The 23,791-nt window shown below is 43.0% G+C and overlaps 1 protein-coding gene across 4 annotated transcripts in view; it reads right to left on the reverse strand.

The window, feature by feature from the left end:
- Positions 1-23,791, reverse strand: part of CCDC141 (coiled-coil domain containing 141) — a 2,268,332-nt gene that overhangs the window by 735,221 nt on the left and 1,509,320 nt on the right. For all 4 annotated transcript variants that reach the window (XM_044075309.1, XM_044075306.1, XM_044075307.1 and 1 more), the window contains one exon: positions 21,065-21,259. In XM_044075309.1, the coding sequence (XP_043931244.1) occupies positions 21,065-21,259 (195 nt within the window). The remainder of the gene's footprint in view (positions 1-21,064; positions 21,260-23,791) is intronic.

Consider the following 23,791-nt stretch of genomic DNA (forward strand, 5'->3'; position numbering starts at 1 on the left):
TTGGGAATAGAACTCCTAATTAACTAATTTAGCACACAACAGCATTACGCAGTTAGAGGACACACCAAGGAGATTACTGGGCTACTCCTTCCCCAAAGGTGTATTTCAAAGTGAATGGCATCAGCAGGTATGCCAAAGTAGGGCATTTGAAATTGTAGTGAGTGTGACTGGCCTAAAAAAACATTGATTCCTACACAGCCAAACACACACAGTTGCCACATCTGGGATTAGAACTCCTACCTAACTAGTACATCACACTACAGCATTACACAGTTATAGAACACACCACAGAGATTACTGTGCTACTATTTCCCCAAAGGTGTATTTCAAGGTGAAGACATCAGCAGGATTGCCATAGTAGGGCAATGAGGAGTGTGGTATGTGTGCATGGGCCATAACCCATTCATCTAGAGGCAGACACACAACACTCAGGCACACACAGGTTTATATTCCACAGGTACGTGTATACAACTGCTGAATGACTACTGACTTGTACAGTCAGGTTACACAGTTAGCACAAGCAGAACAGACACTGTAGTGCTGAGGAATACCAGAGGCAAATGTCTACAGTGATTGACATTTGCACATCATGTGGGTTTAGCCAATTGGACGTGTGCTGGGTGGGACAGGCCTCATAATGGAAGGTCTTTGTCACTGTCACTCTCTTCCACACATCTATGTATGTGCATTTTTGGCCAATTATAGTGTGTTGTCCTTGAATATATGTGTGTATTCCTATCCAATGTGTGTGCAAAGCATGACTGGTGTGTACTGAGGAGTGTATGCACTAACATCTACGACTGTCAGATATGTATGGTCCACTGTTGTTGCCAGACATGGGCTTCATTTCTGTTGTGTGTGAGCATGCCTAGTATGACCTTTCAGTATTTTGTTGTATGACGTGGCCTTCCTTTCTCTAAGTGCGGGAGCATGCCCAGTATGACCTTCTGTACTGAATGTGTGAATCCATTCCAGGTAGATTGTACTCCAGTGCAGGCTTTTGTGTTCTACACCTACAGCTAGCAAACTGTTTCTGCAGGACGTCTGTAGATCGGTTGACAATATGGGGTCAAAATGGGCAAAGGATGATGGGTTACTGTAGGTAATTGTGTTTGTGCTGCTTCTGCTACATGGTCCTAGTATTAGCAGAGATATTCAGACATATGTAGTGTTATACACTGTGATGTTTTATGTCATCAAGTACTGTCAGGTATGCATATTTGCTTGTAGTGATGTCCTGGGGAACACAGGGTGAATGCAGCTGTGTCCAGTATTGTAGTCAGCAGCCTACATATTATTGCGCAATCATGCCATTCTGGAGGGAAAACTGCAGACACTTGCTGCTGGGTCTGTGTAAATGGTTCAGCACCTTGGTACAGTTGTGGCAGAGGGTCCCATGCTAGTACATCCATCGAAGTGACAGTATGGCCATATCCTGCTGTGGCCATAACTCACACAGATTCACACAGGTTACCCAGAGGCAGGGGTCATAATTCTGGACATTACCCCTTCACATTGTGGTTTACGAGCAGGTTTGTAGCCGCCCATTCTTGTGTTTGCAGCCAGGGATAGTATATGCACACGGCTGAGTTTCAGACTTTACACTCTCCATGCTCCCACCCCCCCCCTCTATTATGCTATCCTCTTCATTACATTATACAAACATTATCTGATATGTTCCCTATAGTTATCACCTCATCCCAGGAGTAATTTGTTGTTGGTCCACAGTTCATGCAGTAGGACATGGTGGACATGTTACTGTGATTTGTCCACATGGCCTTGCATTTGGGTTCTGTGAACTGTGTTATGTTGTTATTTGGGAGTCTTTGACATAACATACATTGGCAGTATGGGTGAGACACAGGCCTTCGGCAGTAGACTGCAGGCTATTTGGTAGTGATGCAGGTCAGCTGTAGCAGGCCATTGAAATCTGTCACTCCTACAGTCCCAGACTGAAATACACTATATCCCCCTGGGGTGACAGGGTAGGTGTGCAAGGTGTTCATGCCAATACTTTCTGTCAGTATTGCTCTAGTGGTGTGGATGCTGGCAGGGTGCTGCTTACAGCTAGGGACACACCTGCATGGGACACCTGCTCTGCATACTGCATTCTTTTGCTATTGCTATACACAGGTGGGGGTCATATTATACTCATTCCCAACAGCAGGGATAAGACCGGAGAGGTACCTGTGGGTGATGGTGGGGTGAGCTGGGTGCATGTGTGCTATGGACACTACTTGCATCTGACTCACAGATATGCATGACACATTCCACCTATGCTGGCTTGTGCAGGGACATCAGCTGTTTCTCAATACTTCATTCCTATGACCTTTGTACTCTACCAGTGCTTGGCCAGACAACATCAGAATTTCCTACTACAAGCCCAAATAATGTGCTGCAGACCTGTATGTACAATTCAAAGGGTGGGTCCATTTGACAGTTACATATTATACACTGTCTGTCTGGGGTACTTCCCCCTGTGTATTGCTTGTATATCTGGGCCGACATTCATGCCATGTCCGTCTTTCAGATGGTGACTCATATTATTTCCAAACATTTACTATGGCTTACTGCTAGAATGTGTTTTGCTGGGAAGCATTGTGTTTGGCACTGCAGTTGTGAGAACTTGGTCCTGTCATCGGCAGTACTGAGCAATGGCCACCAGGACAAACCTCACCATGCATAGATACTGACCACTCTCACACAATATACAACACACACCAATCTAACACACACAGACCTGCATATTGTACACATGCTACAATCTATCCTGCTACCTTGGTCAGCTCGGGCAATCTGTGCTCCACTGTTATTATACCTACACATACATGTTACTACATTTCTACATAGGATTCGGGCACACCTGACTGTTACTACATTTCTACATATCATAGGGGGGCACATCTGACTGTTACTACATGTCTACATAGGATTGGCGGGGCACACCTGACTGTTACTACATTTCTACATAGGATGGGGGGGCACACCTGACTCTTACTACATTTCTACATAGGATTCGGGGGCACACCTGACTCTTACTACATTTCTACATAGCATTGGTGGGGCACACCTGACTGTTACTACAGTTCTACATAGGATTGGGGGGCACACCCGACTGTTACTACATTTCTACATAGGATTGGAGGGGCACACCTGACTGTTACTACATTTCTACATAGGATTGGGGGGCACACCTGACTGTTACTACATTTCTACATAGGATTGGTGGGGCACACCTGACACTTGTACACATTTGCTATGACTGTACTGGTATTTCAGGTACTCCATTTCATTCTGTATTCTAACCTATTGTGCTGACTAGAGGCATATCAGTGTACTACAGGTCTTAGATTTGATTGACATACATTTCAGTTTCTGACTTCTTACCCTTCAGGACTAACACCCCACTGCCTGACCTGTTGTAGTCTGTCTGCGTATGTCTGGGGGGGGTGTTCTCCTTAGCCATCAATCAGAGGCCCTAGCACAGCTTTTGTTTGTGTTTGTCTACACCTGCCCTGCTGGCTGAGACTGTTATTGGGCATGTGAGCCTCCCTGAATGGCATGTGTGTGTCCTATGGACACATATGTGGCCCAGCACATTTCCTGCAGTGAGTTTTGTTACCTTGTCTAGTACTGGCTACTGTGGTGAGACCAGTATTTGTTACAGATCTCATGCTGCCAGCATAGGTGTCTACTATCTACTGGGCAACCCATTCAACCACCCATTTCCCTTGCATGCTCACATCCATACCATAGATACAAGTAACAACACATACTACTTCATTTGGCAATTCGTAGGGAGATTGACTTACCTTGTGGCTGTGCCAGTATTGAGGATGGTGCTGGAGGGCTGACTATGTTGGATGCACATAGTACACTCCCTATACATGGTTAAGCACAGGTAGTGTCATGTTTGGCATCCCTTTTATGTGCGAGTCAGAGAGAGGTGTCATTCCCTGGGTTCCTGCCATGTCAGTGTATGTGCTATGCGTTGCCTCTTTGCCAAAGCCTGGGCATACTGGGCATGCCTCCTTCTGCCTACAGGGGCAGGCTCAAGTTGTTCCTCCTCCGAGTCACTCTGTGCAGGCCTTGGCAATGGTGGGGGGCTGTGTGGTCCTGCCCCATGTTGTTCCTGCTGCAGCTGTTTCCACAGGATCACATTGTGTAGCATGGCACATATGATGACAATCTGGGTACATGTAGCTGGTGAGTATCGCAAGGCTCCACCAGATGTGTCCAGGCACTGGAACCATGACTTGAGCATCCCAAACACATGCTCTATTATGATTCTGGTCTGTGCGTGTGCCTCATTATGGAGTTCTTGTTCAGGTGTGTGTGCATTTCTGATGGGTGTCATCAGCCATGGCTCCAGTGCATAAACAGCATCCCCCACTAGGTGACCGTAAGGGATTTCCCCATTGGCAAATCTCTGGTACAGCTGCATCAGATGCCAGATGTGGGAGTCGTGATAGCTTCCAGGGCAGCCAGCACACACATTCATTGTAATGCCCTGGGCATTGGACACGACCTGACAGTTGATGGAGGGGAACCTCTTGAGGTTGATGTAGACCCTACCTCACTCACCTGGTGGTGCTTTGGTGCATATGTACGTGCAGTCTATAGCACCCACTACCTCAGGGTATTCTGCTATTTGGTGGAAGAGATGCATATTGCTGGCCAACGCCTCATGGGAGGTGGGGAAATATATGTGTTCACCGGCATGTGCTGACATGGCATCCAGGAACTGGTGGAGTACCCTGGATGCTGATGCCTGTGAGATCCCCATAATATCCCCAGTTGGCCTTTGGAAGGTACCTGTGGCTAGTATTCTTAGGCCAACACATACCTTGGTATCCACTGGGATGGGTTCCCCTCTTTTAGTTCTGTGTGTGAGGTGTGGCCAGCACAGCTCAACAATTTGCTGTAGTAGGTGCTTGTCCACCCTATAGCACTCCACTATCTCCAGCTCATTTAGCCCCTGGTGGGTTATCCTGGGTCTGTACACTTTTCTCCTTCTCCTCACTGTGGGTTGGTCGAGAGCATTCTCATCCTCACCACCCTCAGCCTCTTCCACATGTTGATGTATGATAGCTGCTGCAGCCCGTGTCATTTTGTTACTTTTGTTTGTTAAAATTTCCCTCCTTGTGTACACTGGTGGTGTAGAGTTTGTGGGAAAAAACAGAGGTAAAGGTGTTTGCATAGTTTATAGTGGTGTGCTGGGCTGGGCTGCTGCCTGTGTAATTGGCTGAGTCTGATACAGTTCACCTGCTAGCTATGCTAGCTCTCCTAGATACGTTCCTACTGCAGTTTTCCCTTCCTATTGCCTTCCTGTTTAAGCCCAGGGGTGCACCGTGCAAACACAGTGCTCAGATGTGCATGGAGCTGCTATTTCCTGGTTTACTATTTTTTTTCCTTTAAAACACAATGCGTGGCATACACACCCATTTAGGAAATGTAAAGAGTGCTAGGCAGTATCAGACACACCCCCTTGCTTAGCTCTGCTAAGCTAAGGGCAAACCCAAGCCGCAGAGCTCCAGTAACCTTACAGTATGCCTGACACCCCCCCCCACCATGATGTCAGCTAACTCTTAGGCTTGCACCATGGTATTCCTACACTTACACTGTTGGGTGCTGGCTACCATTGAGGGGTGATCTGGGGTTCAGTATCATTCCCCTCATTTGCATAGGATTGCCTGCTAATGCATAGTTACATGTTCCACACTAAGCCTTCCCCCTTAGCAACCACCGTTCACTGGATATGTTGTCTTTGCCTGCCATTGAGTATAATGGCAAAATAGTGATTTTGGATACAATGCTTATTTCAGTTTTTATTTTCGTCCCGATCCCATTTGCGCACCGCTGCCCTATGCTTAAACAACTGAAATCGGCTAAAAAAAAATAAAAGTTTTTTTTTTTTGCCAACTGTTTTCCATGCCAATGGTCATATATTTGGCCATTGACATGCTTTACACATACTATACACCCTTTATTTGGAGCTGTCATGGCTCCACTTTGTAGTTTGCAGAAATGTACTTGGTTACTAACTGAGTACATTTCTGCACACTACACTAGTCCTGCACGGCAGTCTGACAGCTTTCTGGATCACAAATTCACCTCATTTGCATGGTTTTCAGCTGCAAATGGGGTAATTTGCATACAGGAGCTGTGTCCGTGCAGGAATAGTGCAGGAGTGCTTGTGCATGTCCCTGGAGCTTACTCTTGGATTGCACAGCATCCATATTGCCTTCAGCAGCTCCTGCACTATTCCTGCACGTCGTGCAGAGCTTGCTGAATCTGGGGGATTGTCTTACAGCAGATTCTAATAGTGTATCAGTTCAAAACTGCACAAACACTCATTTCTTCAAAACAAAGGAAGTCCCAATAAAAAAATTTACTCATTCCAAGGATGAGTATTCAGTTTGGCATGTAATTTCACAAAAAAAATTAACAAATCAAAAGTCTCACATGTCAAGTCACAAAAATGTTCAGTGGCCAGCTAAATCAAAGAATGAATATTATTTACCTTAAACTCCAATGGCTTTACAAAGAGTACCACACAAAATAATGATCTACCATTTTTGCAGTTTTAGGGTGAAATCTGCAAAAAGGACATTTTATGAGCAACAGACTGTCTGCCACTCTCTTCTCCATTGCCTCAGTCACAGAATCATAACACTTTTCAGCAGTTTCCCCTCAATGATTTTAGTGGAAGCACTTCTTCCAGTCCTGTAGACCATTCTAACCAGAACCAAGAGAAAGAACCCCTTCAAAACAAACCATCCACAGCATCTGCACAAGAAAGGTCTTGTGACTCAAATGGGTTTGCTACTTTATTAAGCTACTGCAATGTCTCCGAAGGGAAACCATTTTCCTCCAATGCAATTTCTTGATAAACAGGGTTGTTCTCCCCATCCCTGTAGAAACAGAAGTCATAGTACTAAAATCAGGTAACAGCACACTCTCTGAATTAAATCAAACAGGCTAGGCCATGGAAGACTATTGTAAAGTAGAAATAGCTACTGTGCTAGACATCGCGATAAAATGCTGCAGTTTCAGTTGGAGACAATGAAAAAGTATTCAGTCACATGAATATTAAGAATCTTATGTAAAATTAAAAGAGAAACAGAATAAAAAATGAACATTTGAAGAAAGAGAGAGAGAATATAGATGGGCAGGAACACGACAACTGCCCCAAGAACCAGGCAACAACACCAAGCTGTAAATGAAGGTAGTTTATTGACAGTCACCGACTAAGCGCTTTCTTCTGAAGAAGCCAATTTTGGTGAAAGCGCTTAGTCGGTGACTGTCAATAAACTACCTTCATTTACAGCTTGGTGTTGTTGCCTGGTTCTTGGGGTAGTTGTCGTGTTCCTGCTATTTCTACTTTTGTGCCCTGTGTTGGGATCCTTTTGTCGCTTAATATAGATGAATTTCTTTTGTACTGGGTATAAAACACTCCACAGGAGAAAGCGCATTAAGGTCTAGACATGGGGTAATAAAATTCACAGAAAGTGTTTAGAATATCTTTTACTTTGAATATTATTAGTGATTCATATGTCAAAGAATCATATCAGACGCAAGACGAAAGTGGGTGACGGCACTTGGAAATTATTCTTTTCACATTAACTTTTGAAGGTATAAGCCATGGTGGAAGCCTTTACTTTTTAGAATTCCCTGTGTATACTGCTTATACTTAGTCTAGTCATCTTCTGATATTTACTAAAAAAGCAGTTTTCATCTCTGGAACCTAAGGAATCTGTAGCACTTGTAAAACAGGCATGATTATGTTTCAGAAGCCATGAGAGTCCTTCCCAGAAAAGAAGTAAGTAACAGAGCTTGGCTGATTTAAATGTGAAATAATAAAGCCAGTGACTGAGATGGCATAGTTTACTTATGTGGAGGAACAGTAATCCATTACAAGTCTGTGTCCATTCATGTTAAAAAAATATAGCTGACTTCACTGGTAAAAATGCATTGCAAAATTATTGACACCAGTACTTTGAAGGAATTTTGTAGTCCACATTTACCTTAAAGTGTAACCCACAAGGTCACATTCCTTCTGTAGTGACATTCTTTTGTATGGTGGTTGATATTTTTGTCATTGCCTGAATCTGTGTGCTAAGGACTATCTGTATGGAACAGGATTCTTAATTTCGAAATACCAAAATCCCAAGGTTCAGAATATCGAATTCAGAAACTTGAGATCTTGGAATCTCGAAATTAAGAACCCCCTCCCCAAAAAAAGCAGTCAACACATCACAAAACATGTTTTTGCAGAGTGCACCCCCTACACACATCGCTACTTAAATATACCAACTCAGAGATCACACTACAGTGAGGAAAATGGAAATCTTCCATTCCGGGCTGTATGCCGATCTCCGTTCAGGATTTCGAAGTTTTAAAACTTCGATCATATGATCTTCCATTGCGAAGTTTTAAGCTTCGAAATTCTGTAGGGTGCCCTGGAATAACAAGATGATGGATATGCTAATAAAATATTGAAATATTTACTTGTTGATAAATGCCATTATCACACTGCTGAAATCCATGTCACCCATGCTAACATCACAAGTTCAACTTATGCTTTAACATGAGGCCCAAAGATTCTACACCACTCCGCACAGGGAACTTTATCCTCTATGTACCCACTTACTTAATATAATTATCTGGATGCAGTTCAGTGAAAGGGGAATTTCCTTCCAGGGTCATCATTTGAATTCAGTATGTTTTTATACTTCACAGCATTTGCACTAGCGTTCATTACACTTGAGGAATAAACACTACCAGTACCTTTGTTTTTCTTTCATAGGCTCTCTAATGATAGCTGCTATGGTTGAGACTAAAGCACAGAACACCAACATGCTTGTATTTCAGTTTTGTGATCTTCCCTAATTTAGCCTTAATGGTCATATTGCTGTGATTTGTGTGTATCACCAGAAAATACATTTTTCCATATATTTTAATACATTAAAGGCTGACATTTTTCATTTTCATTTCCATCGTGCACAGCTTTTGCACGATACTGAGATGCCAGTAATGTGAAGATAAAACTTAGTATGAGTTATGTGCACAACTTCAGTATAAATAAATGCAATCTAGTTGTGTACAGTGCACTGAAAGCCTAATACTGCCTACATTTTGAATGAAGGTTAATAAACTTTTTAATTCTAGCATTAGGCAACATATTATATAATCAAGATGCTGAGAGGAACTATTTCTGTTGTAACATATTTTGTAGTTGTACATAATATGAAAACATTTGAGTAAATGTATTCTACTTTTTGAAATGAATTAAACTTGGTTACCAGAATATGAATATTCATGTACAGAAATCTAACATGTGTTGCTTTCTATAAGGTTTATAGCTTCACTGTTTTTTTTTTTTTTTGAATTCTACCTTAATGTCATCAGAGAAGCAGATATTGAGGAAACTTGCTAAAAAAGGGTGAAGCACCAACTATGCTAGGCCTGCTTGTGCAGTGTAAACTTAGATCTCTGAATTTCTGCCACAGAAGAACTCAGCACATAACATGCAGACCCCTGATGTCCACTTAAGTGTCCGCAGAAAGCTACTGGCTCAGAGGTTTCGTAGGGCAAGTCATTATTTTTTAATTTGCAAATAAAGCTCCTGTCTGATGGATGATGTGCTGACATTGCATTGTAGTGTGACTCCCCTATGTTACCTTCCCATGGGAACCTGACACATTGTCCTTGGGGTCTTTGTTCAGCTTGTTGATTAATCCCTCTAGGGCAGGGTCAACCTACTGTCAATGATGGTGCTACTACATATAGGAGTGCCAACCATCCAGAATTCTTCCAGACTGTTTGGAAATAAGGGACACTGTTTGGAAAACTGCCTTTTCTTGTCTGTTAAAAATAAAATCTTTTTGTTTAATTAAAAAAAAAATGTGTTTTTTTTTTTTAAAGGGTGTTTTTCTTTAAGAATGCCTTTGTGTCTGATTGCACAGACGCAACAACTGAGATTCTTTACATAACTTTTAGTTATGTACTTACCATAACTTCGGATGTATGGGATCCATCTCGCCTACATTCACAACATATGGGTTCGGAGCCGATCCATCGGCTCCGACTCGGCAACTAATACACTAGCATGAAGTCTCTCATTGGCTGGGCTACTCCCTATCCCAGGATGCACTACACCTGCTTCCCCAGATCTTGTTTGTTCGCTTTCATACACCCATGCAAACACAGGAAACTAGTAGTCACTATAACCAACTAAAGTTCTTCAAGAAAAATCTCCAAGAAAAAGAGACTACAGCTCCTCTAAATCCGAATGGAAGGGGGAAGGAGGGTGGGTACTTATGAATGTAGGCGAGATGGATCCCATACATCCGAAGTTATGGTAAGTACATAACTAAAAGATGTAATGGGATCCTATCTCGCCTACATTCACAACATATGGGACAGCGTCCCTAGCACCTACATCCCGGGTGGCTCATTGGAACACACTCCTGAGAACTGTGGAACCAAAGGAAGCTCTGCCTCGAGAAACCACATCCAATTTGTAATGAGAAATGAAAGTGTGCGGAGAAGTCCAGGTTGCCGCAGCACAAATATCATCTATTGATAACTTGGAGTGAAAAGCTACGGAAGTACCATTGCCCTGGTAGAATGAGCCTTGACTGGAAAGGGAAGGTCTTTGTTAGCCTGTGAATAAATAAAAATGATACAATCTTTAATCCATTTAGATATGGAGGTTTTTGTTACTGGTTGACCCAATTTGTTCACTGCAAAGGAAACAAACAATTGATTTGATTTCCGCGTTTGAGCGGTTCTATTCAAATAAAAACGCAGTTGTCTATGTACGTCCAATTGATGCAAAGTATATTCTGCGTTATTAGAGAATTCTGGGAAAAAGACAGGGAGTTCTATAGTTTGTTGCATACAGAAAGAGGAGGCCACTTTTGGTATAAATGCAGGGTTTAATTTCAATGAAACTCTATGCTTGTGAAAAATCAAATAGGGAGGATCAGAACAAAGAGCTTGAAGTTCTGAAACTCGCCTAGCAGATGTTATGGCTACTAAAAAGGCCGTTTTCCAAGACAGAAATTTTAAATCACAAGTAGCCGCTGGTTCGAAAGGATGGGCAGTTAGGGCAGCAAGAACCATATTCAAATCCCAAGGGGGGACAGGATGAGATAAAGGAGGCCTAAGGAGCCAAGCCCCTTTAAGGAAAGCCTTACAAAGTTTGTGAGACATCAATGAAGGTTCAAATGAAGCATGAAAATTAGAGATGGCCGCTAGCTGAACCTTAATGGTAGAAACTGAAGAGCCCGACTGAAAAAGGGAGGCCAGAAAATTCAGAACCTCCGATACTGGTGCAGTGAGAGGATCTATACCCCGTTCTTGAGCCCAGAAGGCAAACCTTTTCCATTTACTGGAATAAAGTTTGATGGTGGAAGGTTTATGAGAAGAAGACAGTATGTGGACCACGTCCGGCGAAAGAGCATTGTCTCGGACTAAGGATGGAAGTGGAGTAACCATGCTGCCAACTTCAGGGACCTGAGAGACGGATGAAGCCGTCCTGACTGATGAGTCAACAGGTCTGGCACGGATCCAGAAACCATGGACCTTCTATCGCATGCCTCTGTAGGAAAGGAAACCAAACTTGGCGAGGCCAGTGCGGGGCAATCAAAATCATCTCGCTCTCCATGTAAATGGCCTTCTGTATCACCCTCGGTAAGAGGGGAAACGGAGGGAAGGCGTAGAGAAGACCGGGGCCAAATGTGAGGCAGAGCGTCCTGAGAATCTGTCCCTGAGAAGGGAACAGTGTGAAGAACTCTCTGCATTTCGCATTGTGAGGGCTGGCAAACAGGTCGCAGCAAGGAAGACCCCATCTGTCGAAGATTTTCGCAGCTATACCCTGGTTGAGGGACCACTCGTGGGGTAAAAGAATGGTCCTGCTTAATCTGTCCGCAATCACATTGGACTTCCCGGTATGTGCGTTGCCATTAGAAAGCGGTTGGTAGCTACCGCCCAGTGCCAAAGTCTCATGGCTTCTCTGCATAGTGGGTAAGACCTGGTTCCACCTTGCTTGTTTATGTACCACACCACCGACATGTTGTCGGATAGGATAATGTCGGGCCCTGTGGGAGAGAGTGATGGAGAGCTTGGAGTACCAATAGTACTGCTCTCATCTCCAGGACATTGATATGCAAATGCGTTTCCTGGATCTGCCATGTGCCTTGGACCGACATGTCCAGGTAATGACCCCCCCACCCTACCTGGGAGGCGTCCGTAGTCACAGTGGCAATGGGACGTTGAGGTATAAAGGGTCGCCCCTGGTCAAGATTTGATTGGAGAAGCCACCAATGCAGATCTCGACGGCAACTTTCCGTGATTATGATAAAGTGGTTCAAGGGAAGTTCCTGATAAGACCATTGAACCGACAGTAGCCATTGTAAAATTCGCATGTGAAGTCTGGCCAAGGGAACTAAAAGTATGGTCGGCCATCGAGCCCAACAGTTGTAGGATCCGATGGGCGGGGCTCTTTGTAGGGGAGACAGGATTTGACTTGATCTTGTAAGACCTGAATTCTTGCTGCCGGTAAAAGGCGCATTCTTTTGTGTCTAAGTCTGCCTATGAAAGTAATACGCTGAGATGGCTGTAGTACAGATTTTTGCAAATTGAGCGTGATCCCCAAGAAACGGCCCAAGGTGAGCGTGGCTCTGAGCGCTTGGAGTAGTAGATGCTCGGAGGTGGCAGTAAGGAGCCAGTCGTCTAGATAAGGAAACACCTTGAATCCCAGACTTCTCAGGTGAGCAGTTACCACTGCCAGACACTTGGTGAACACCCTGGGGGCTGTGGTGAGACCAAAGGGCAGTGCTCGAATTGGAAATGACTGACTCGAGGCGAGCGTAAATGTCTCCTGGACTCTTGAGCTATGGGAATGTGATAGTAAGCGTCCTGGAGATCTATGGAGCACATCCATGCATCTTTTCCAGCAAAGGAAGAATAGATTGAAGAGTGACCATTCGAATTTGGACTTCTTCTGAAATGATTCAATGAACTGAGGTCCAAAATGGGCCTGAAGTCCCCTGTCTTTTTTGGTACCAAAAATAATTTTGAGTAAGTTCCTGGTCCGATCTGGTCGATGGGGACAGGCTGGATGGCTCTTTTTCTAGCAGCTTTGAAACCTCTAATGCTGCCTGATCCCGCTGACTGGGTGGTACGTCCGGGATTTCCCTTAAAGAAAGGGGGGGTTTGTTGAAGGGGATGATATATCCTCTGGTAATAATGCGAAGCACCCACTGATCGCTTGTTATGGATTCCCAAGCTTGTGGGTGCGCCGCAAAGTGACCCCCGACTGGCTCTGGAGTTGCACAGTCGGGCAACAACTCAGGAACGCTGGTTGTATGAAGAACCACGAAAGGAATCGCGGTCTCCAGAGTTACGGGGGCCTCTGCCACCTCTGGGGCGTCTTCCAAAATCCCCTGCCTCTGGAGGGAATCACTGGGTGGAGTAGGGAAAGACTTCTGAGATTTTCTAAACCACATTTTCCCTCCTCTCCCAGCCTTGGGGTAAGGCCTAGAAGGAGCGGAAAATCGGGCCCCAACGGCAGTCAAAGTCTTGCCCTCCTGCTCGCACCGAGTTAGTGTGTCCTTCACCTTGGGTCCAAACAAAGATGACCCATCAAAGGGGGCGTCGGCGAAGGAAGACTTGAAGGCCTCCGCGAATGAACACAAGCGTAACCAGGCTTGTCTCCTGAGGGCAACACCTGTTCCCGCTGCTCTACTCGCCCCTTCGGCTGCATATGAAATGAGCCTCATGGACGAGTTAACAATAGAAAAGAGGGTAGTCATCTGTGCACCAACAGTCGGGGCCAGCGCCTCAGGTAGGTTACCAACAAGAGAGTCATTTAGCTCTTTGAGAAGATCCCTTTGGAGCCTCGTAAAATGACATAAGTAATTCAGCGACCATAAGGCAAAGGCCGCTGAAGAGAGGGTACGCTTCCCGTACCTATCCATGCTCCTAGAATCCTTATTAGGAGGATGAATAGACGTCGAAGCCTCTGCCACGTCCTGCTGTGTGGCAGAAGCCACCACCAAAGCATCTACAGGCACACCCTTTGTGAGAAACTCCTTCTGGGGGGGGGCTGACAAAAATTTATTGGGCCTCGCAGGCACCGGTTCCACAGAATCAGGGTGTTCCCACGCCCTTTGAGAAACCAAATCAAGGAGTTCATCGAAGGGCGGAGACACCCAGGAGGCGGAAGGCTGGGCCCCAAAGGCCTTGAGGAAGACTGACTCCTCAGCTGAAGGGGTTTTGGCTTGCCAGTCACCTCTCTGTCTCAGAATCTCCAGGATATCTGAGAAGGAGATATCATCCGAAGATGATTTGGGGGACCCTTCTGCGTCATCGAGGTCAGTATCCGATGTAACAGACTCATCTTGGGAGTCTACGTGCTTCCTCTTACACAATTTCTTCCATGGGGGTTCGTCCAAAGCAGTTTCGGACGGACCACCCGGGAGAAGGGAACCCCGATGGGGGTATCCTCAGGCCCTGGGGCCCGCTGCCGGGGCTGCAACACAACAGAGGCACCAGTCTCCAAATCTAGGGACGGTGAGGTAGAATCTTGCTGAACCGGCAAAGGCATGGCCAGCGCGCTCCTCATGGCCTCAAAGGCCGGACCTCCAGAATCCAAGGAGGTCACTGGTCTAGAGGCCACGATGGCACTGGGAATTCCAGCAGCCGATGCTCCGAGAGGAAGACTAGGCACCGAAGCACCCAGTCCCAAAGTGATCCCCTCGGGCCCGGCTGAAGAGGTCGCAGTACCAAACCCTGAACCGGAGGACAGGGTAGGAAGCACAGTCGGAACCGAGAGACCTCGAAGGGGTCTCTGCTCCGACCGTATGGCTCGCTTTGCTCCACCACCACCGACTCCAACGGCTCCGAGGAGGTTGGAGGAGGAATCGAATGTGTTGGAGGGGGGATCGGCTCCGAAGCTAACTGTGCTGGAGCCGAGACCAATTTAGTAAACACTGGAGATTGGAATAGCCTCTGTAAAACTCTATCCAGGTCCGAATCTGAAAGTCTCGATGATTTAGAGGAGGTAGACAATCGAGAAGACTTTCCTCTCGGCTCCGAGAGAGAAGGGGACCGGCTCCGAAACGGCTCCAATGCTATCGGCGCCGACTCCACCACCATATGGACCACCATCGGCACCGAAGGAGTCTTCTTCGGAGCCGAGGGGGAAGAGTCTGAGCTGCACACTTCCACCGACTCCGAAGCCATTGGAACCGATGGAGGTGATTCACCTCTCGATACTCCAACTTGCGGCTCCGGAGGCAATGGAGCCGAAGTAGGAGGTATCGAGGCAGACTCTTCGACCCTCGGCCCCGAAGTCAGTGGAGCCGAGGAAGAAGAGGTCAATTTTGTCTTTTTAGAAGTCGGCTCCGACGGACTTGTCGGAGCCGACAATCTTTTCTTTTTGGAAGCAACAGGAAGATCTAAGGCTTCCTCAAAAGAAGGCTTGATAAGCCCTTTCAATATTAATTTGTTCTTGCGTTCTTGAAGAACTCTAGATGAGAACGCATGACAGACGCTACAAGTCTCTTGCAGATGTTTCGGCCCCAAACAATAAACACATACTGAATGACTGTCTGTAATGGACATTTTATATTTGCACCGAGTGCATTTTTTAAAACCTGACTTTTGTTCCTTAGACATGATACAGCCACAACAAGTACAAACTCTAAGGAAATACTACTCTACCACAACAAGTATAGCACTATACAAAAAGGGCGCCAACTGAAAAGCGCGAGACACACTGGCGCGAGTACTGGTGAAAGTTTACCTCACAACAATTTAAACCAGTTAAATGGCCCAAAGCCCTCTAATTTAAACGGGCTTTGCCCGAAAAACAACTAACCAAAAGTTAATAAAAACAATTAGCACTCAAAGGTAGGGCAAAGGCCCTCTAACTTAAACGGGCCTTGCCCGACTGAACAAATTAAATTTCTAGAAACAATCAGAAATAGCAAGAAATAGCTGTTAAAACAGCTGTTTGGTTAATATGGACAAAAATTCCCTAGGTCAAGGACCAATAAGGTAAAATAACCACTTAGCTCCAGCCAAGTCGAGACCACGTCCAGCTTGTTAAGCGGCAAACGAGATCTGGGGAAGCAGGTGTAGTGCATCCTGGGATAGGGAGTAGCCCAGCCAATGAGAGACTTCGTGCTAGTGTATTAGTTGCCAAGTCGGAGCCGATGGATCGGCTCCGAACCCATATGTTGTGAATGTAGGCGAGATAGGATCCCATTACATCGTTAATTTTCTCTGTGGATGGAATTTGAAATCCAGTCCCCAGAAGATGTTTGAAATGCACAGCACACCAGCACGAATGGTCAGACAAATCATAGAGGTGTGTGTGTGTGTGTGTGTGTGTGTGTGTGTGTGTGTGTGTGTGTGTGTATATACTCTTCCTATGACTATGTTTTGTTTTCATTGATGTCATTTCCTCTCACTTCCCAAAAAATGTTTGGTTAACTGACTAGTCTAAAAGAATATCTGCATTTATTGCATTTACCTTTACCCTTGTAGCTTCTGTTGTGACTAAAACAAGTCAAAGAATGAGTACTTCACTTACCAGGCTAACAAATATTTAAATGAAATAAAAAAAAAATATCACATGTGGATGGAGTATTAGTTCATATGAGATTTCTTAAGGTGCTTTAAGAGAAACACCTCTCTTCGGCTAGAAATATTTGTACATAATATATTACCTACAGATCTACTGTTAAGTTTTGGAGCCTATAAACTCATACTGGTTAACATTAATTAGAAACTTAACCATTTCCCAGCTGCCAATCCAACCTCATGAAGAGGCAGATTGACAATTAGGTATTATATGATTTAAAAATTAAACACAATGAGTGAAATTTTTTGCCGCTGACTCAGAGCTTAATTTCAGAAGGAGGTTCCTTGATCTAAATTTGCTATTTCAGTATATTGTTTTCACCTGAGACACTTCTGTTAATGCTGGTGCGATGACATATGGAATTAAATATCCTGAACTTGTATTAGATGACATTCCATCTGGCAAATTGTTCTCCATCCTGTTTGGCAAGGTGTTCCCCAGCAACTGCTATTTAAATTGTATTTTTCTTCAGCTGCATTTTGATATAAAAATATGGTGTACCCTGTGATTGGTATGAAACAGGTAATATATAATGTGTGATGAGCTTTGATTCATTTGCAAACTATATTAAGTCAATCATGCAGCCCTTATAATGGCCAAAATGATTTGCATGCCCTACCCTTTCTGTCATTGCACATCATAATGGTTGTAATATATAAGAACATTGTGAAACACATTTCTTGAGTGTGTGTGTGTGTGTGTGTGTGTGTGTGTGTGTGTGTGTGTGTGTGTGTGTGCGCGTGTGTGTGTGTGCGTGTGTGCGTGCATGCGTGCGTGTGTGTTTGTGTGAGCACAGTAAAAGTATTCTGCTCAGGTGTGTGTTTGTGTTGTTAGTGTGTATGTGTGAGATGAATGCATGGGCATACTCAAATTAGACTCTGTGTGTGTGTGTGTGTGTTGTGTGTGTGTGTGTGTGTGTGTGTGTGTGTGTGTGTGTGTGTGTGTGTGTGTGTGTGTGTGTGTGCGTGTGTGTGCGTGTGTGTGCGTGTGTGTGCGTGTGTGCGTGTGTGTGTTTATTATACCTGCAACTCTGCTCTGCTCTGAAGCAAGGCCCTTGGAACCATGTAATGTTGTTAGGGTTTCGTAGTTCTTTCTATTCAGAAAAAATGCATATAAATATCCTGGCCTTTTTTCTTTTCTTAACTGTTTTTATTTTTAACCTATTTGTTAACCAGATAAACTTAGTTTTCAGGAGCACTATCGAGTTAAGTTATTTGCTCAAAGTGATACAGAAGGCAAATAGAGGTGGAAACAACCAAAGTCTGTGCCCTCGGCTAGAGGAAGCATGTCATTAATAGCTCTGAGAGTTAATTTTCTGTTCTAAATACTAGAATCTCACTTCCACATTTTCTCAAAAGTCAATGAGGATTCAATATTCACTGAGGTTTACAGTCAGTCATTAGTTTCATAGTTTTTGCTGTTCAGACAATGCATGTTTGTACAATGCCTGTTGTGCAGTTCATTTTTAAGTGAATTAGAATGGACTACAACTTATCTGTCTTCAATTTTGCACCTATCCATTAAAAAGGTATTCAATCATCAAAATGTTGGCCTTATACACTTTGCAGAGTAATATATTGTCTTTGATAATTGCCAGTTATAACTATGAAAACAATTTTCCCATCCATGTGAAGCAGAGTTCCTTCCTAACCAATTTCAAGAGCAACTTGGACAATTGGATGGGGAACAGGAAATTCATCCTTGGGTTGGCACCTATGTCTCTAATGGACACAGGTAACCTGTAAATGTTTCATCTCCCAGGCCCTTGCTTGTAAATAATTCATCTCCCAAACCTCTGCTTACATTTATCAAGGGTATCAGAATTTGTCTGAGATTTGGGATGCATGACTAGGCTTGAAAAGGTCCTTGTGGTCATTAGCATAGTAAACACCTATGAACCTATGAAAAGACCATTTTTAGAAGTGTATTACTATTCCATAAGTGCATTTTTGTATAGCTCTGTATAGCAGATACTGATTTAGATAATTCTAATTCTGTACTCTTTAATCCATAACTTTTCTGACAGATGCTCAGAAAACCCACACCCTAGTGTTAGGATGAAAACTATCAAAAATGGATAAATGTTTTGCAAAAAATATAAACAAATATCAAGCATTGCATCAGTACCCATCAATATGTAAACCGAACATCAAATTTTATATATATATATATATATATATATATATATATATATATATATATATATATATATCCACATGGATATATAATGATTCTGTGCAGAGATTGAAATAAAAATTGCAGCTGCATTTTTAGTGGCCCTTATGTTCGGTATGATAGATGTTATGTATGGTGCCAAGTATAATTGTTGCTTGAATGAGCCTAGCCACAGCCCCGACCTCCAGTGATGCCAGTAGTTGAGAACCTGAAAAGAGCGAGAATACAAAATATATCTTTATGACACTCTGCTGGGACAAGTTCCAGGGTAATGGCCATATGTTTTCAGGTAATTTTCAGTTTAATGTTGTTATAGTTTTTTTCCAGACTTTTCTTGTTGCTTGTCATGCCTAATGTCCCTTGGTTCGTTAGCTAACAGTCTTCTTTTGTCTGGCATATAATGAAACAACAGTTTATTTTCCCAGTTTAAGTTTTATTTCTGTCATTTACTGGATAAAGTTTGTGTTTGTATGTGAGATAGAAAACAAAAAGCATTGTATGCAAGGATATATCCCACTGGGTCTTTTCATACTATGTGCACTGATATTCTGAAAGGTGTTTTACAAAATAACTCTTTGGCAACTGTTTTTTTTTTGCTCCTCAATACTGTTTAGGTCAAGATGAAGGGCAGATTACCAGATTACCATTTTTTTAATGTAAATAGGCAATTTATTCTTCAAGGGCAGCAAAGACTGAATTTGTAGAAGAAACACTGAAATATAAAGTTGTTTGCTAGCAGCAATCTTTTCATTAGTGACAGATATTTGTAATGTAGAATTATTCACATGACTTTTACTTCTTCAGAGATTGTGGATATTGACCGATATTGGTGGATTGTAATGACAGAATTTTGAGTGGCCTTTTATGGTTGAAATGTTCTGGAACATGCAGTTTTGTCATTATTGGTTCATATGTTTTGTTTCATTGCTTACTGGAAAAATGTTCAAAACTAAAGTTAAAACATGCTCTAACAAGTGGTGCTGTATTATACAAGGGATATAATCTAATTATTATATATTACAATTTAATACAATCAGGAAGGTGAATCAAAGAACTTTTGCAAGGTCCTAAAAATGTGTGCAAGGGGCCTATTATTTGAAAACAACCCAAAAGTAAACTTAATCCACAACTGGCCAGATGCATTTTCTTTGAATGTGGGTTTCAATGCTGTTTCGGTGAATGTGAGTTTCAAAGGCAGAAAAGTTATAATGCTAAGTCTGTATTTAATGTGAGACTATATTGCTTTGTTTAGCAAATGTGTATCAGTGATTTGTGCTATAAATTTTGAAATAAAAGTTTTAAATTAAATCCAAATATCTGTAATCATTGTAGAAGTAAAGCAGAAGACACACTGAGAGTTTTGAAAAGGGTTTAAGGCAAGTGGGGAGAAATGGAGAAATAGCCAAGTAATGGGACACTGGAATGGCTGGTAGGGTCGGGGGTTGCATCAAAATTACATGCATTTTGCTTTCATGTACATATCCAGAATTTTTTACATGGAAAGTTGGCAACCATAAGTCCATGTGACATGACAGACTAGCCTGGGAGCTTTAACTGCTAGCAAAAGAGCTGGTTCTCTGTTTTAGGAAGTAGCCATACCTCGCACGTATGAGAAGATGTTATGTTGTTGACTGGGCAGACAGTGAGGTGTGGCATATGGAAGTAAGCCCACACATGGGCTCAATGGAAAGCATGCCTCTCAGTTCACCTGCTTCTCTCAGCCAGACATTTCATCTTCATCAGGACTTGACTAAGTGGCCATGCCTCAGTCTGTATACTACCAACACCCTCAACCTGGGAAGGGTGAGCAGGCAAAACCTCTTCGCTAATTTCCCATTTCAAGTCATTGTTAATGAAGTTCCATAAAGAAACATTTTTAATCTTTTTTTTTCATATAAACAGTGAAATTCAGAGTTCACACCTTCCCAGTTTTGACCATCAATTAGTTAAATTAAAAGGATTTGCTGGGGCTTTATATGTGTCACAAGTGCTAAGTTGTATATTTCTGGCAGTTGTTAAGTTTTACAGGTCTCTCTGTTTAGTACATGGTGAGTGATCATCATATATAATACATTACCCTCCAATAGTAAGACATATCAATAGATATTTTCAACACATCACATAAATTAAAATGCTGTCATAGCATGCTTCAATACCACACTGCTATATGACCTTATAATTACAGAGTATGAATAACAGACTAAATTAGACTTTGCATGCTCAACATACCTCTTCCATTGACTGCTGAAGGAGCACAGTTGAGTCAAGGTTTTGCTTATATTCTTCAACAGACCGGTTAAATTCATTCACTTGGTTCTGCAGCTCCTTTATTGCTTCTGTGAATGAAATGGCTTTGTCTTCTGACTGGTATTCCACTAAGTCAGTTATTTTTGTTTCAAATTGATTCATTTTCTTCTTAAATGCCTGCATCAAAAAATACATAACCATATAATCCTTAACTTATGTTGACTAATGTAATTCTTGCTAACATTATTAGGTATTAGTACTATGATATGAGAAACACTATTTCACAGAAACATGAATGGCAGAACATTCTGTGTGAATCACACAAAAATGTGTCTTTTATTTATTTCTTTTACAGCAATATCCCTCCTAGGACTGGGACTTAGACTTGAATGAGAGGTTTGCCTACCCGTGCAATCCTTAAAGCTATGCTGTCTACAGCTTTGTGCTCCTGATAGGTTCCCCTTGACAATGTGGTCTGAGCAGAGGAGCCATATATACAATCATGCAAAATATGACTCTATGATGGTTCAGTTACAGAATTAGAGAAACTTGATCAGATTACTGATACCATAACTCACACCTGGAGAATGACCTAGGAGTGTTCACCAGTGAATAACCTAAGCTATACTTAGCCAAGAAATCCTGTGACATGCTACCATGTTAACTCAGTGCCATGTGCACTGCCACTTAAGTGGAAGGAAGAAACAGAATGGATTAAGATGAAATAGACTATAACAATGCCATCTCACTGCTAGGGAAGGAACCCGACCCTGCTTATAGGTCCATAGGTGTGTACTAGACTAACAAACACTAGAGCTTTTTTAATCCTAGCCATGCATCCTAAATCTTTAACAAGTTCTGGTGCCCTTGATAAGTGTAACCCAGGGGCTGGCAGATGTAACATTTACAATCAAGGGCCTGGGACATGAACCATTTACAGGTTGCCTCTGCCCATTAAAGACATAGGTGCCAAATGATGGATGAATTTCTTGTTCCCCATCCAATTGCCCAAGTTACACTTAAACTGGGTTAAGAATGAATTCTGCTTCGCATGGGGAGCCTGTTCCAGTGAAGGAGTAGTCTCTGGAATATATACCTGTCTCTCCAGCAAGTCCTATTTATAACACAGGCAAGGTTTCAGTCTTTACAATAGGTAATTCTGGTGCTGTTTGTTTTGTGGATATGCAGGAGCTCCATCAGAGTGGGGTCTGACAATGCCTTGTTTGCCAGACATAGATCTCTCCTCAACAGCAGGAGACAGACTATAGTGATGGGCTGTGAGGTGGTTTGCATAGGACATGTTATGTACACTCTGAATTCTTTTAGTGAGGAACACTCTGTGGATGTTCCATTTGTTGAATGTGCCTAGTTAGGTACATACCAAAGGGGGCGCCATACTCAATGACAGGTCTAATGAATGCTAAATATAGTGGAACAATAACCTCCTTGGACTTAGATGTCATACCTTTGTTTATAAGTTGCACAACATATAATGATTTCCTTACTACTATACTTGTGTGAGAAGCCCAATTTAGTTGGCATTATCACTGTATAATGTTGATTCTAGAGCCAGAATCATTGTGGATGTTGGTTTCTGTCTCTTTATCTTTCTCTGTCTTCTAATCTGGATTTGCCTCTTGACAGAGCTCCCTTGCAGGTGTAGAGGTACTCACAGGTCCCAGACTGCAAGCCATACAGTTGGAGCTTGTAACAGTAGATGGGAGGATTACCTCAACATGACTACAGTTTGCAGAAAGGAAAGCTCTCTTTGTTGTTTTCTTGTGGTTATGCACCTAACAGCTGCTTGGAGTGCTGCTTGGAGTATTCAGCTTTTTTAGATAACATGAGTGCTGTACATAACAGGGTGCTGTCTGTTGATTCTGTAGTTTTACTGGGACACTTCAGTTCTCATGTTGAAAATGATGGAGGTAGTTGAAGGTGCATGACTGACAGATAGTCCTTGCCTGCTCTGAACCCAAGAGCTAAGCTGTTGTCTGACTTCTGTGCTAATCATAGACTGTCCATAATAAACACCATGTTCTAACACTATGTACACTTTCACAAGTATACTTGATACTGGAGCACCTTTGACCTAAGGCCAATGACTGACTATTCATGTCATTATGCCACAAGCTATACTTCTGGATACTGTAGTAAACAGAGGTGCTGGTCAGCACTTGAATGGACCTTGTTGAAGGCCTCAATAGTTGAGATGATGATGAGTGACATCTGAAAAGGGTTGTTGCCTATCAAAGTAGTATCTCTAGGGCCCTCTGGTAGATGCTAGTGATGATGGAAGGCATACTATTAAATAAAGAGAGCTTCTTCTCAATGCTAGTGGGGAAGGGAGGAGAAGTCTGTAGATTGGAATAATAAAGATGGACAGGCCATGAATTCAGCAGCTATGGGAATCACAGAAACAAAGTCACAAGTGTAGGAAGAGTTGGGTAAGGCAATGGAGGATGACTTTTCAATTGGTTTAAAGAATTTCTGGTAAACGTGGCAAGCTAGGAGAGAGAGGCAGGTTATCATACTGGATCTTTTCAGTGACATTGAGAAACACTGACCTCAACCAGGAATATTGTCAGAAGGTGGAAGGAGACAGAGTCAAAAGCAAGTAGTGGGATTGGATTTTTTTTTTTTTTGATGAGGTAATTACAGAGATTCTGAACAGTTCTAGTGTGGTGAGGCTGTGAGAATGAATGAGAA

Source organism: Protopterus annectens, chromosome 6.part0 (assembly GCF_019279795.1).
Source record: "Protopterus annectens isolate FY-2018-M chromosome 6.part0, PAN1.0, whole genome shotgun sequence".
Classification (NCBI taxonomy): Eukaryota; Metazoa; Chordata; order Ceratodontiformes; family Protopteridae; genus Protopterus; species Protopterus annectens.